The following is a 14,976-nucleotide window of genomic DNA, read 5'->3' on the forward strand; positions in this document are numbered from 1 at the left end:
GACAGAGTTGAGGGGCGCTGGCTCTGCGGTGACGTCACGAACAGCTACCCGAGAGGGAAGGGAGACTCCGCCCACGAGGAGGTGAATGATTCCAGCGACGGGGTCCCCTTGGAAACGGTTGCTAGGGTGTTGCTCAGGTACTGGAATTGACGTTGTGTTTAATTTTGCTTCTCTCACCGAAGCAGTGGTAGCGGTATTTTTGTCGTTTGGATGATAGGGTGTTTTAGGAAAGTTCCGTTGCTTATTCCCTAAAGAGTAAACAGCGGAGTGTGGTGTTTATGGTATTTCATGTTTCTTTTCAATGTTTGCGGTTGATTTATCCTGGAAAAATATTGTAACAAACATGTGTGGCTTTAGAAAAAAATGTAATTAGATAATGTACAATATAGAATAATAAAATAGATGCCTGAAGGTTTAAATAGAAAGGAACAGTAGATCGTTACATCATTAGCTACATACAGTGAATGACACAAAGAGAAATAAATGTGTGGTTACCATGGCATCAGAAGCCTATATTATAAATACCTCCAATGTTTGTTTTCAGACACACTTTCCCTTGTATCGTTGAACAACAAATATATATATATATATATATATATATATATATATATATATATATATATATATATATATATATATATATATGTGGCAATTTGCTATCAATTAAAAAAGTCTGTTTTTAATTTTTGCCCTTAACAAAAATGTCTGTTCTAATGTTGGTGTAGGAGTTGCCAGGAAGTGTTTCTCGCCTATCAGGAAGTTAACAAGACTAGCGATACTGAACTGTTGTAAAACGATTGGATTATTAACGGAGGTAACAGCGTAATTATTTGCATACATTACTGCTTATACACATACGTTAGATAATAAAATTAATGTATTTTAAACTTAATTGTAAGCCGCTTGTGTTGTGTGAAGGTGATCTTTGTGTGTTTTTTTTCTTAGAAAGTATCGAGTCATTGTCAGAAAGCTGGATTATTAACTGTGGCTAGTTTCCTTTCAATTTTAGAGATAGGATTCGTAAGGATTCAAATGTAGAAAATATTTTCTGCTGTGCTTAATATTTATTTTAATAATATTCTGAGTGCACTGCATTAACTTTTCATCCAAGACTGTTCATCCACATTTCAAGAATAAATGTTCTTCTTTATGTTACAACTTGGAAAGTATTCAATATAAAGTGAACATGAATTACATTTAGAAAGCTCTTTAGTGGATATTGTCTTTCTGCATACATTTTGCTAGATGAATCGACATTATACTATAATTTAGCAGTCACACCTTTGGCTGTACTACTATACTTTTGCATAGGTATGCATTCAAAACAATACTGATGCTCAAAAGGTAACCCGTTTTAAGTTCCACAGACCACAGGGGTATCTAGTGCTGTCTGTAGTTTTAAAAGTAACCAGGGCTAACCAAAAATGCAATGAAAACTTTAGTATTTTTGAACACCTTCCTTCCTATCTTACCCCCACTAAGGTAAAGTGGTGCTTAGACCAAGGTGGTTTCACTGAAATGCTGCGATGGTTCTGAGGCAGCTTTATGAGGTACAAACACCCTAGTCTCTGTAAGTCGCCTTGGATAAAGGCGTCTGCTAAATAAAACAAATAAATGAGCAGGCAAATCAATTTGTAATGAGGCTGTAAATGGTATTTTAACAGCCCTGCAGTTCTTTTGTGTCAGATGGCATTTTAAAATACTGTGAAAATATGAATAATGTAGTCCAGAGGGCTTGTGTTTTCAGATTTTTATTTTTATTTTTTTTATTTCAGTCAGCACAGATGCTTGTGAACCACCTGTCAAATTTTGTTTAAACATGGAAGTTATTTTTTTACTTGTTACAAGAGGCAATTGTACAGACATGCTGTGGAGGTTGGTCACAGAAGTTACAGTTTTAAAAGATACTAAAAGATGGTTTGATCATTTTGATCAATGCTATTTAACCAGAATAGAAAATGCTTAGACATACATGATTACATTTTTATTGATTCAAATAATATCTCTTATACTGAAGTAATAAAATTGGGTTTAAAGAGGCTTACCAAATAGCCTAACATATATACATTTAATTATGTAAAAAGAGATTTGTTTGCCATGTTAATCAAGGTAATCATGGTAATTGATTTGAAGAGTTGATATTATTTGTGTAGTAATACTTATTAACACAATCTGATTATGTGTTGCTGTCTGTTCTTAAGGAAGTATGCATCATACTGGCTGAAAATGTTACAATATATTTTTAATGGTAGTTTGACTGTTTCCGAGTAATCTTTGTCACAAAAAACTGCCACCCATATCTCTCAAATAAATAAAGCTGTTACCTCAGGCCTGACAGCTTTGCATGGTTCAGGGTCAAGAACGTTTTAAAACGGGTTACATTTAATGTGCGTGGGATTCTTAGAGGGGTTTGTCTGGCTTGTCACATTAAATCAGGTGAATGGGCAGGTTTGTAAAGCCCATGGTGCACAGTGTCCTTCAGGAATGGATAGATAGGGGCATGCTTATCTTGATGGAACACTTCCCACACCTGACTAGAAACAAAATATGAACTGCAGAGCAAACTGCATCTGCCATAATATTGTGGTACTGACATGAACCTTGACTCGCTTTGTAGGTAGCCTAAAGATAGTCTAGTTGAGGTTATAAATGACCAATTTTTAATTAGTAAAATATTGAAACACTCAGACATTAGCATGTCTTCTCTCAGCAAATATTCAAAGACATTTTCTCTGTGTTGTGTGTGGTCTTTCCTTCTGAAAACTCAATGCTTTCAGAAACCCAGTAAAGTGGGTGGTTTTAGTCTAAAGTAAAAACTGCATGGAAGAACATAATACAAATGCAATGATAAGATAACCGGAAGGGATAGTCTGAGTGCTCAATGAAGGCTTGCCAAAGACTGCTGTACATCCAGAATGCTCTGACTCATTTCTTTATTGCTGGAGAAATTTCCTTGCTACACCTCAAACAGGAATTCCCATTGTGAGTCGTACTCAGCTGTTCTAAACGGTGGGTTTGGGGGGGGAATGCAATTGTACGTGTTTTGTTTCCACCAAATTGTCAAATACATCCTAAGAATCACATGCTTGCACAGGAACAAATATTCATCCAAGAAAGCACATGAAAAGTATGTACCCTGCAGGCTTATAAACATAATGATTAGGACTCTTGAGAATGTTTTTATGCTAATAAGAGATAAGAATACATATATTTTTAATATCTTGGTTATTACCCCTTTAAAGTCATTGCAAACTCAAACCAGCTTACTGAGATATTTTCTATTTTGAATAGTGAATCGTTCAAAGGGCAGTAATCATCAGACCGCCTTCATATAAGTCATCTGATTCATCCAACTCTTTTCCAGAAAAAGAAATAAGGTTTGAAGTAAGCTGTTGGTTTAAGAAAAACACCAGCATCTCTTTACCACAGGGCCCTTTCACTGTACTTAATTAAACTTTCTCATGTTACAAAAGCATCATTCACTGAGTTTTATTATTTGTAGGTATTTTTTACAGAGTACATGCACTATATAAACCTTTCTTCTGACAACAAGCTTGTTGTACTGTAACCTATCCTTCTGTAAAGAGAGTTCAGTGAAATTGTCTCTTACTAGTTTTTCCTTGTTATCCACTACAAACAGGTTAGCAGTTTCAGGGGGGGGTTGGACGGTTCAGAGAATTAATACAGTGCTACTGTATGTGGGGATGACCATTCAAACAGCTAGAGTATCGAGTGCAATCTCTGAGGATGAACTATTGTGTAGGCAGAAAGGTGAAACAATCACGATATGTTTACATTCAAGATGGATCATACGCTGTTCCACATAAAAGCAACCCCTGCATTTAGATTTGGAATCATAAATATGCGTAATACAGCGTGAAATGATTAAAATAGCATGCATGAGTCTGTTATATTTCTGATTTATGGAGCCCCCTCACAAGTGTTTGCTTGTCATGTATTTTAGGTAGGAAGTTTGAACAAATAGGATAAAAAAAGGGTGTTTTTATCTTCTGTTGTCTTCGAGCAGCCCAGCGGAGTGGGATTTTAATGCACTGTGTGTTGCAGGAATGTGAATAAGGTCACAAAAGAATAAAGAAGATCATGGATGACACAAAACAAAGTGTGGGGAGAGCCACGTCCAGTGATGGGAGGTTTCTCTCCAGGATGGCTCTCAACGATAACAAAGCTGGAATGGAGGGGTTAGATAAAGAGAAAATCAACAAGATCATATTGGAAGCCTCAAAGGTAAGCACAGACACTGCAGGATATTCTATTGTTTTCTGTTAACAACAAAACATATGAAATCCTCCCTTTACTCTAATATAACAACATATTCAAATGATAACAGACACTGACAATCACAAGGTGATTTATTTTCGTAGAGAATGACTTGAATGAAACTGAAGAAAAAATATTCTAATTGTACAGCAGCTAACTGTGTCTCTGAGACTGAACTTTTCTTTGCTTCATGCAGGATGGTTTTCAGTACACCAGGTATCCATGGAAACAAGCAGTTGTAGCTGTTGTAATACCTCTGTTGCTTTCGATCACTCCGAGCTTTTCAAAGTACTCTCAGAATAAATCAGTAGCTCGGGTTACTACTTAGTGATTTAGTCTCCGCCCCCATCCCCACAAAACTAAAATTGCTTGTAGTTAATGACATTTATGACATTTTAAGCAGATTTTTGCCTTCTAACCACATTTGGTCCCAGTCTACCCTACCCTTTAATTCTCTTGTTAAAACACTGGGAGCATACACTGCATTCAGATCTGTCACTAGAGATGTTGGGAATCGCTAAGTCAGGCTATGCTCTATGTAGACCTGAATATACAGTGGCTCTCAAAAGTATTCACCCCCCTTGGACTTTTCCACATTTAATTGTGTTACAACATGGAATCAAAATGGATTTAAGTAGGAGTTTTTGCCACTGATCAACACAAAAAAAGTCCATAATGTCAAAGTGAAAAATAAAATCTACAAATTGTTCTAAATGAATTACAGATATAAAACAGAACATAATTGATTGCATAAGTATTCACCCCATTTGCTATGACACAACTAAATAAGCTCTGGTGCAACCAATTGTCTTTAGAAGTCACATAATTATTATTATTATTATTATTATTATTAATTTCTTAGCTGACGCCCTTATCCAGGGCGACTTACAATTGTTACAAGATATCACATTATTTTTACATACAATTACCCATTTATACAGTTGGGTTTTTACTGGAGCAATCTAGGTAAAGTACCTTGCTCAAGGGTACAACAGCAGTGTCCCCACTGGGGATTGAACCCACAACCCTCCGGTCAAGAGTCCAGAGCCCTAACCACTACTCCACACTGCTGAATTGAATGGAGTCCACCTGTGTGCAATTAAGGTGTTTCACATGAGTTGTTTAGTACATTTCCTAACAAAAACTACATCATGAAGACGAAGGAATATTCAAAGCAAATCCAGAATAAGATTCTTCAAAAGCATCAATCAGGGGTAGGATATAAGAACATTTCCAAGGCATTGAATATCCCCCGGAGCACAGTAAAGTCTATTATTAAGAAATGGAGAATCTGTGAATCTGTCTAGAACAGGCCGTCCTCAAAAACTGAGTATCTGGGCGAGAAGGCCACTAGTCAAGGAGGCCACCAATTAGACCTATGGCAACTCTAAAGGAGTTACAGTCTTCCACGGCTGAGCTGGGAGACACTGCATACGGCAACAGTAGCCCAGGTGCTTCACAAAACTGGCATTTATGGGAGAGTGACAAAAATAAAGCCATTGTTTAAAAAATCTTGGCTAGAGTTTGCCAGAAGGCATGTGGGAGACTCTGAGACCAAGTGGAAGAAGATTCTATGGTCTGATGAGACCAAAATAGAGCTTTTTGGCCTCAATGCTAAGCACTATGTTTGGCGCAAGCCTAACGCCGCACATCATCCTGAGAACACCATCCCTACCGTGAAGCATGGTGGTGGCAGCACATTGCTATGGAGATGCTTCTCTGCGTCAGGGCCTGGAAAGCTCGTGAAGATAGAGGGCAAAATGGATGCAGCAAAGTACAGAGAAATCCTGGAGGAAAACCTGCTGAAGTCTGCAAGAGACCTGGGACGGGAGAAGATTCATCTTCCAGCAGGACAATGACCCCAAACATACAGCCAAAGCCACACTGGAGTGGCTTAAAAACAAAAAGGTCAATGTCCTGGAGTGGCCCAGTCAAAGCCCGGACCTCAAACCAATTGAAAATATGTGGAAAGAGTTGAAAATTGCTGTTCACCAAAGGTCCCCATCCAAACTGACGGAGCTTGAGCAATTTTGCAAAGAAGAATGGGCAAGAATTGCAGTGTCTTGATGTGCAAAGCTGGTAGAGACTTATCCAAATAGACCCATGGCTGTAATTGCTGCCAAAGGTGCCTCTACCATACTTATGCAATCAATTATTTTCTGTTTTGTATTTGTAATTAATTTAGAACAATTTGTAGATTTTATTTTTCATTTTGACATTATGGACTTTTTTGTGTTGATCAGTGACTGTAGCTGTTCATTCTGGACTGTTTGGCTTGCACTGTTGTATTAATCATCACAGAACACCAGAGACAGACTCTAGGCATGTTGAGCACATTGAAAATGTTAGTACATGCAGGTAATTAATAAAACCCATGCAAGCGCAGTAAATATCTTGCCAATTAAGATATGCATCTGATTACTAAAACTTATTTTAAAACGTTTTTATTGTGAATCACATTTCATGGAATGCATTATTGCATTGCTCAGGTTAAATAGCAATGATCAAAAAAACTTTGAATTCATAAAATGATTATTTGCAGTCTGTTCTTTTGTGGAAGTTGATGTGAAGTCAATTGTAAAAAAAAAAAAAAAAAGAAACGTTTTGTTGTAATTTTTCTAGGGTTCTCGGTTTTATGAGAATGAGTTAAAGAAGGAGCAGCAAGTCAACCAACGAATCGAGAAGATGCTGCAGCAAAAAGAGCAAATCACTGAGCAACAGCTCAGCAAAGCACAATCACAGGTATACTGTATGCTTGTGTTTAGATCCATAGTGAGCATCTTCACCTGGAATCATTGCACAATTGATGTACGATTAGTTTTACATTTAAATTGCAAAAGTAAATTAATTAAGCTTAGTTCATGGATTGTTATTTATACCCTACTAACAAAAGGTGCTATTCAAGTATAGTGCTGTATTGCTAGAGGTTCCTTAAAATGTCCCAAAAAGGGTTATGAGTTTTAGTCAAACTGTGAGATTCATATTGCAATCTGCATTTGTTTCAGTTTCAGTGTCTGCTCATACATTTATTTTGACTCACCATGTATAAATGTGGTTTCCGGAGACTTCTTTGATAATCAGATATGCAATCACTGGTTTTCTCTGATGCAGTCATCCCCTAAACTGGTCATGAGTTTTACAGCAAACTGCATTCTCAATGATCATAAGACTGTAAGAAACCACAAGACCTATATGAACTCAACAGAATACGCATTTTCCCAATCATCAACTAGATTATTGTTGCTCAGGAGTTCCTACCATATTTCAGGATTAACTAAACTCTATTTGCGATATTTCTTTTTAAATACATTTTGTTATGTTTGAGGTGTGTTATCAAACTGTTGAGTGAATTCTGTTTTTTTACAAGGCCTGCTTACCCTTATTGCAGATAAGAACGGTCGAGCAGAAACGTTTCTGCAGAAATTATTTATAGATCCTTGTAATTTAGAGTGGTTTTGTGGTTGTTCCAGCAGTGTTAATAAATGGTGTATTCTACAGAATTGTGACAGCTGTGGAAGGGACACACACACACAGATCATTTCTTACTGTTTCTTACACATTTTTCAAAATCTCTTCTGTAACAAAATTACCAGAAAGTCAAAAAACCTTTATTTTTGTTTGAACAACCAGTTTTTATTTTTGTCACAGAGAGGGCATCAAGATAAAAATGTGTTTTATTCTAAGCTATACCTCTAGAAGAAATTTATCATAGATTATTAAGTCAGGTTGTTTACCTTCTTAATAAATAAAAATATAAAGGGGACATACTTGTTCTGGACCAGTGTTTTTATCCCAGCTGGTAATGCTTATCAAACATATATGTTACACTTTATACTTTTGAGTTTTAACATGCTATCTAGAGACATAGGCTTATCCAATTGTGTTTGCCTGCGTGATAATATAAAACGCTACAATTGTTTTTCGTGAAATATCGATTGTCTACATTCAAGAGAATCTCACTATAATGAAAGTCATTATTATTATTATTATTATTATTATTATTATTATTATTTATTTCTTAGCAGACGCCCTTATCCAGGGCGACTTACAATTGTTACATGATATCACATTATTTTTACATACAATTACATTATTTTTTACACATTATTTTTTTTACATACAATTACCCATTTATACAGTTGGGTTTTTACTGGAGCAATCTAGGTAAAGTACCTTGCTCAAGGGTACAGCAACAGTGTCCTCCACCTGGGATTGAACTCACAACCCTCCGGTTGAGAGCCCAGAGCCCTAACCACTACTCCACACTGCTGCCCCTAAGTCATTGCTCTGGAACAGTTTCACACCTGACATTGTTTGTGAAATTCAAAAACCCAAGACATGCCAATGTTGCTTTGCTGTGTCCAGGTGGAGAAGCTTGCAGTGGAGTTGGAGAGAGGTCGTGAGCTTGGATACACCATAGTGCACGTTGACATGGATGCTTTCTATGCAGCTGTGGAGATGAGGGACCGCCCAGAGCTGAGAGATAAACCAATGGCTGTGGGGTCCATGAGCATGCTGGTAAGAATGCCCTTGCAATGTGCTGCTAAACTCAATATAATATAGAATATATAATATAAAATAGCTGCAATATAAATATTATGAGATCATTAAACAAGTGCTGCAAATATAGACTCATCAATCCTAAACAAACTACTCCCCTGTAGGTCAGGCTTAGTGCAAAAGGAACTCCCTTGATACAATGAGCAATGGTTCTGGTGTGGCTGCGGAGATTATTTGATGGGGGTTGTGCTTGATAGGATTTCATTACTGCCCAGCACACTTTAACAATTACATATTAGAGAGTGTTTTGAGGCATTGCATTTCTGGCTTAATAAACTGAAAGACTCCTTCTGTGGAGGTGCGTTTGCTTGTTGCTGGGTTGGGCTAGCTGGAACTTTAATACGTTTGGTGCCAAAGATTACAAACGTGAAAAGGCTGTTGAATAGGAACCTTCTACTGTAGCTTAAGTGAGACCCTGGACTCTTTTCATCAATGTTATTTTCACCAATTTTTTTATCACAGAAAAGCACACCTTACCAATAATATTACAGAACTAAAAACCAGAATCTTAAGTGCACCATTGTAAATGGTTCCCCGGAGAAAGAAAGGATTCAATGGCTTCAGAGAGAGCTTTTGTCAACTTTACCCAAGTCTGGCTTTGAGTGCCCTACTTGGAAACTGATATATAGTTTCAAAAGCAGTGCCTGTGGGGCTGCTTTTTCCAAGCTACCCTTGAACCTTGAGTGTTGCAACAGCAAGAACATAAAACCTTCGAAAGACAGTGCAAGTTAAAATCTTTAGTTACTCAGCGGAGAAAGTGAGGAAGGATCTAATAAACTGTTATGGGATTTATTGCCACAGGGATGTCTTGTAGACAAATCTTTGCTCTGATGAGAATTTTAAAGTGTACAGCTTTTTTTTCTGTCAGTGCCTGCTCCTGACAAACAGAAGCTCTGCAGGCATTGAGTAAGAACCGATCAAAGGGTGCTCTGTGTGTTCCACCTTCTCAGAGGGCAAATGTTCACCACATGATCTAATGTACATGTGAGTGTGTGTGTGTGTTGGGGGTGGGAGGGGGAGTATTTGCATGGGTTGGGGACACAGGTATATCATTTATCAGCAACGTGACATTTTTGGTGCCTGCAAGTTTAAAATGGTAATCATGTCATTTAATTTCTTTCTCATTTCAGTCAACTTCTAATTATCATGCTAGGAAGTTTGGAGTGCGTGCTGCCATGCCTGGGTTTATTGCAAAGAAACTGTGTCCCAGCCTGATCATAGTGCAACTGCACTTTGACAAGTATAAAGCAGTGAGTGCAGAGGTAAGCCACTTATCACCAGCTCAAGGCTCCTGGTTTAAAATAACACATTTTGTTCCCCCTTGTAGCATAATTGTATGTATTTGTGGTTGTGTTTGTATTATATATAATGATCCATCGAATGTTCTACTTCATTTTTCATATTGTGGGGGTGCTATAGCATACAAGGATATCATTGGCTTTGTTTAAACCATTTTTTTTAACCACCAACTTTTTTAGTACTGACATCAGTAAAATTATAATTTTCCTTATTTGTACCTTACATAGAAGGTACAAGAATACAGCCAGTGAAATGCTGTTAAATGTTACTATTTCTCTGAACATGTTATCACATCACTAACATTGTCAGCAGGTAAATTAACTAATAGATAAACCACATGGAGAAACTGTCGACCCCATGCACACACCGTCCACCCCGTGTGTGGAACCAACAGGCACAGCAGCATTCATTCACTTTCTGTTATAACATAGTGTATATATGCCCTGTGTCAGAGCATTGAAGAACATACCTTGAAACTGTATTTCAAGTTGTAATGTGTAGACGAGGGAGTGGGTGCCTGTTGCTCACATACATTATTCCTCAGTGATTATTATTTATTCCTTGTAACAAAATATAGGAAATAATATTGAAACATTTAAAAGAAAGGAGGTAGGGTCCAATTGTACTATTAAGCATCTCCTTATCATTTTCTTTAATTCCACTACTGCCACCAATTATTAAATAACTCATATGTCCAAACCTTTTGACAAATTGCATTATTTTCTGCAGCTTTTTTTTTGCATGCAAAATTACTTTTTTCAATGCTTGTTAATAGTTTTATATTCTGTTGCAGGCTCATTAAATATTTTAAATATATAAAGTTGATTGGCAAGAAATTGACTTCATTACTTTAAACTTTTGAACCATTCTCTTTCTGTCTGCATCAGTTCATACATGAAGAAACATGGAGTCACTTCAGGCTTCAAAGTTAAGACTTGAAGCTAAATACTTGAATAGACTGCGTCTGAGCTTTGTAACGGCTGTGTCCTCTTCCTGTTTACCCTTGCTCTTTACATATTATAAATACAGTATTTGTTTCTTTACAGCAGATGACCATCCTGATAAAAGGTTTCATTTAGTTTTTATTACTTTTTTTATTTCAAGGTGCGAGAAATATTTGCAGACTATGACCCGAATTTCCTGCCGATGAGTCTGGATGAAGCCTACCTGGACATCACGGAGCACCTCGAGCAGAGGCGATGCTGGCCGGAGTCCAGGAGGACCTGCTACATTAGCACAGACAGCCCTTCTGAAGGTGCTGAAGGGGGAATTTTGCAGGGCCAGAATTGTCATTGTATTGGGACATGAATACACATAGGTTAAAGTTCATAGTTCAGGAAACAGTCCCATCAATCTTACCTGTCATGCACTTCCATTCACTATTAGAATCTTATAGATTGTTCTTTTTTTTTTTAAATAAACAATACAGTATCTGGTACTGTATTGTCACGTAGGTCAGATCACCTCAGCTGTGTGTTGAGGGTGAAGTGGCTCACCGGTTGCCAAGCATGTCACTCAATTTCATTAAGTTATAACTTGGTCCCTCCTACACCTTGCTCTGGCATTGGTCGAGCTCTAGCATCCTAATAAACCAATCTAGCTGTCAGGCCCAACCCTGGCTTCTGAGGGCTGATGAAATCAAACTCTCAAGGTAGTACAGCAGCAGTATCTCCACGCTTTACACTGTTCATGTGAATGCTGCTCAATACATTTCTAAATGATCACAAAGTGAACACAGATGGAAGAGATCTGAGTTCATCAACACATACCATACCCGTTCAGCTATAGAGGCAACAGTTAACCCAACTACCAAGCTAACAATAGGAAAATAAGCAAATCTTCTCTTGTGTTTTTTGTCTAAGGAGGGAGTGTCAATGAAGGTGATGGGAACACTTCTCCAGTGCTTTTTGAGGACAGTCCCCCTCTGCCTCCACAGAAGGCTGTAGTGTTTGGAATTTCAGCTGAGGAGGTGGTGAAGGAAATGCGCTTCAGAATCGAGCAGAGGACCACATTAACAGCCAGTGCAGGTGACACAATCTTAGCATTCAGTGTTACATTTACACCAGCAGTGGAAATACGACTCCCATTCCATAGCAGTTTGATCCATTCCTGGTTTTACTATTTTAACAACACACATCTGTTACCTATACACTGTGGCTAATCAAGGGTGAAACTGCCTCTGAGCTCTTTTAGCTTTTTCATTCTCTATTTAAAGTATTTGCCATGCCTGTGATTTAACTGAGCTGCTGTAGTTTGTTCTGTAATTATAAAGAAACACTTTCTGAAAAGTCTTAATGAATCAAAAGATGACCGTTTAAATTTAAATTGCGTTATTGTTTGTTTTCGTGGAAATGACCAGTTCAATTCAGATGCATTATTATTTTATTGAACCCTTTTCTTGGACATGCAGTTATTTAATGAAGAGTGGTGATGCTTAGATAATGTCATTCCGTAGTGTGCCTGGTCTCTAGCTAAAGAAATAGATTGTTTCTAAAGAGTTGGATTAAATATGATTATGTCTAATGTTCTGTTATTTCAGGCATAGCTCCAAATATGATGTTGGCAAAAGTTTGTAGTGATAAGAATAAACCAAATGGTCAGTATATGATCCCCTCCGATCGACAAGCTGTGATGGACTTCATCCAGGGATTACCTATTCGGAAGGTATGGCTTTTAGTGAATATTTGGGAACAGGAAACCGTTAAATACAATTATCTTTCCAGTGCTGTTGGTTGTGTAGTTTCTGTGACAGTTATAAATGGGTGTACTTCAGAGATTGCTCTGGGGCATTGCACTGGCCAGATCAGCCTCATGTGTGTCACCAAAGCCTGAAAAACAAGCTTCTAATGATAGGCACCGGAACATGATTTACATACGCTTGTGTGCACAGCAGATCTGATTACCTTGCAGTCTTGTACATTTTGTATTAGGATCTACAAATAAAATATACTTGCATGTCTAATAATTGACATTTTAATGACCTTAAAAATATGCAATATGTATGGAAAAAAATACTACATCAAGTTTGTATTTAAAATGAAATTAATTATTCTTCAGTCGTGATTTATCTGTGCTTCTGTTTCCTGTCAAACTGGATGCGTGCTTGCGGAGCTCACTTAATGTTGAGGTTGCTAGAGGCAATTAGAGAGCTGGACCGGTAACACAGAGGCTGTGTGGTCCAGTGGTTAAAGAAAAGGGCTTGTAACCAGGAGATCCCCGGTTCAAATCCCACCTCAGCCACTGACTCATTGTGTGACCCTGAGCAAGTCCCTTAACCTCCTTGTGCTCCGTCTTTCAGTTGATGCATAGTTCACACACCCTAGTCTCTGTAAGTCGCCTTGGATAAAGGCGTCTGCTAAATAAACAAATAATAATAATAACACAGGACAGGCAGCGATGGCACAAATAGGCGGCTCTTGTTGAAAAGGTTAAATAAATCTACGGGTCTCGTTATATTTCAAGTTGTATATTTTCATAGTAGCTGCATGGCATTCAATTTGCACGATGTCTGTATTGTAGCCTAAATAACTACCGGTATTATGAATGAGTTGTGGTATTCATATGAGCACTAAACTCATTCACTGGATTTATGTTGAAATTGAATGCAGCTCCACACGACATACAATTACAGCTCCAGCTCTGGATTAATAAGCCCCATCATTTTGGCAGCGCAGTGGCAAACTCCTGTGTTTCCTAAGTCTTTTCTAAAAGGAGATTCTGGGGAGAGTTTTTCTGTCTGGGTTGATGATTTATTCTGTAATATACCCTGGAGGCGTTCGCTGTGTATCACAAGTTTATTTATTTTAAATGAGTTATTTAATGAAGAGTGTCTTCTTTTTTAGTAATACAATGAAGTGTATTGTTATCCATTAAAAGTGCAACAGTTTTATATCAACTGAATATTAACTGTATTTATTAAAAAAGAACAATATTTGAAATGACTCGTTAACTTTGTGAACAGAACCCTACAACTACACCGCTGTTTCCAGAAGACACCTATCGGTATTAAGATATATCGGCTTGTTGTTTCCTCTGTCCTTTATTGTTGAAAATGCCCCCTTCATATAGCACTGTTTAAGCGAGGCATTTCAGAATGATATGCTTGCCTTTTTTCTGTCCCATGAGATTCTGACTCGCTCTAAAGCAGCACAACGCATTTTTGACCCAGATGGCTTTTCATATGTGTGCACGAGCATAATATGGTTTGTTTACTTTTTGCTGTCTAATACTTTTAAATAGAAGCTCGAGAGCTGCTGTGTTGATCCTGTGGTTTTATTTTATTTATTTATTTTTATATATAAATCTCACATATCACACAGAGCTATTTTTGATTTGCCATTTTTGCAACTTCTGGTCAGGCAGTACATAAGTGCAAGTTATTTTTGTCATTTCTAGCGAATGCGAACATCGGATTTTTGTATACGAATACATGTCAAAAAATATTCGTTTGAATATTCGGATATTTGTCCCAGCACTAATATACATAAATACATGCACAACAAGGCCCAAGAACCTGTGCGTATATAAGAACATAAGAACATAAGAAAGTTTACCAACGAGAGGAGGCCATACGGCCCATCTTGCTCGTTTGGTTGTTAGTAGCTTATTGATCCCAGAAGCTCATCAAGCAGCTTCTTGAAGGATCCCAGAATGTCAGCTTCAACAACATTATTGGGGAGTTGGTTCCAGACTCTCACAATTCTCTGTGTAAAAAAGTGCCTCCTGTTTTCTGTTATGAATGCCCCTTTATCTAATCTCGATTTGTGACACCTGGTCCTTGTTTCTTTTTTCAGGTCAAAAAAGTTTCTTGGGTCGACATTGATACCTTTTAGGATTTTA

The 14,976-nt window shown here is 37.6% G+C and overlaps 1 protein-coding gene across 1 annotated transcript in view; it reads left to right on the forward strand.

The window, feature by feature from the left end:
- The first annotated feature begins 77 nt into the window (after positions 1 to 77).
- The window catches only part of LOC117403753 (DNA polymerase kappa), a 31,527-nt gene continuing 16,628 nt past the window's right edge, over positions 78 to 14,976 (forward strand). The window contains exons 1-8 of the mRNA XM_058988275.1: positions 78 to 137; positions 4,066 to 4,245; positions 6,901 to 7,020; positions 8,644 to 8,796; positions 9,969 to 10,100; positions 11,242 to 11,392; positions 12,000 to 12,164; positions 12,677 to 12,801. Of these exons, the coding sequence (XP_058844258.1) occupies positions 4,102 to 4,245; positions 6,901 to 7,020; positions 8,644 to 8,796; positions 9,969 to 10,100; positions 11,242 to 11,392; positions 12,000 to 12,164; positions 12,677 to 12,801 (990 nt within the window). The 5' untranslated portion in view covers positions 78 to 137; positions 4,066 to 4,101. The remainder of the gene's footprint in view (positions 138 to 4,065; positions 4,246 to 6,900; positions 7,021 to 8,643; positions 8,797 to 9,968; positions 10,101 to 11,241; positions 11,393 to 11,999; positions 12,165 to 12,676; positions 12,802 to 14,976) is intronic.

The sequence above is a fragment of the Acipenser ruthenus genome, chromosome 2 (assembly GCF_902713425.1).
Source record: "Acipenser ruthenus chromosome 2, fAciRut3.2 maternal haplotype, whole genome shotgun sequence".
Taxonomy (NCBI): Eukaryota; Metazoa; Chordata; class Actinopteri; order Acipenseriformes; family Acipenseridae; genus Acipenser; species Acipenser ruthenus.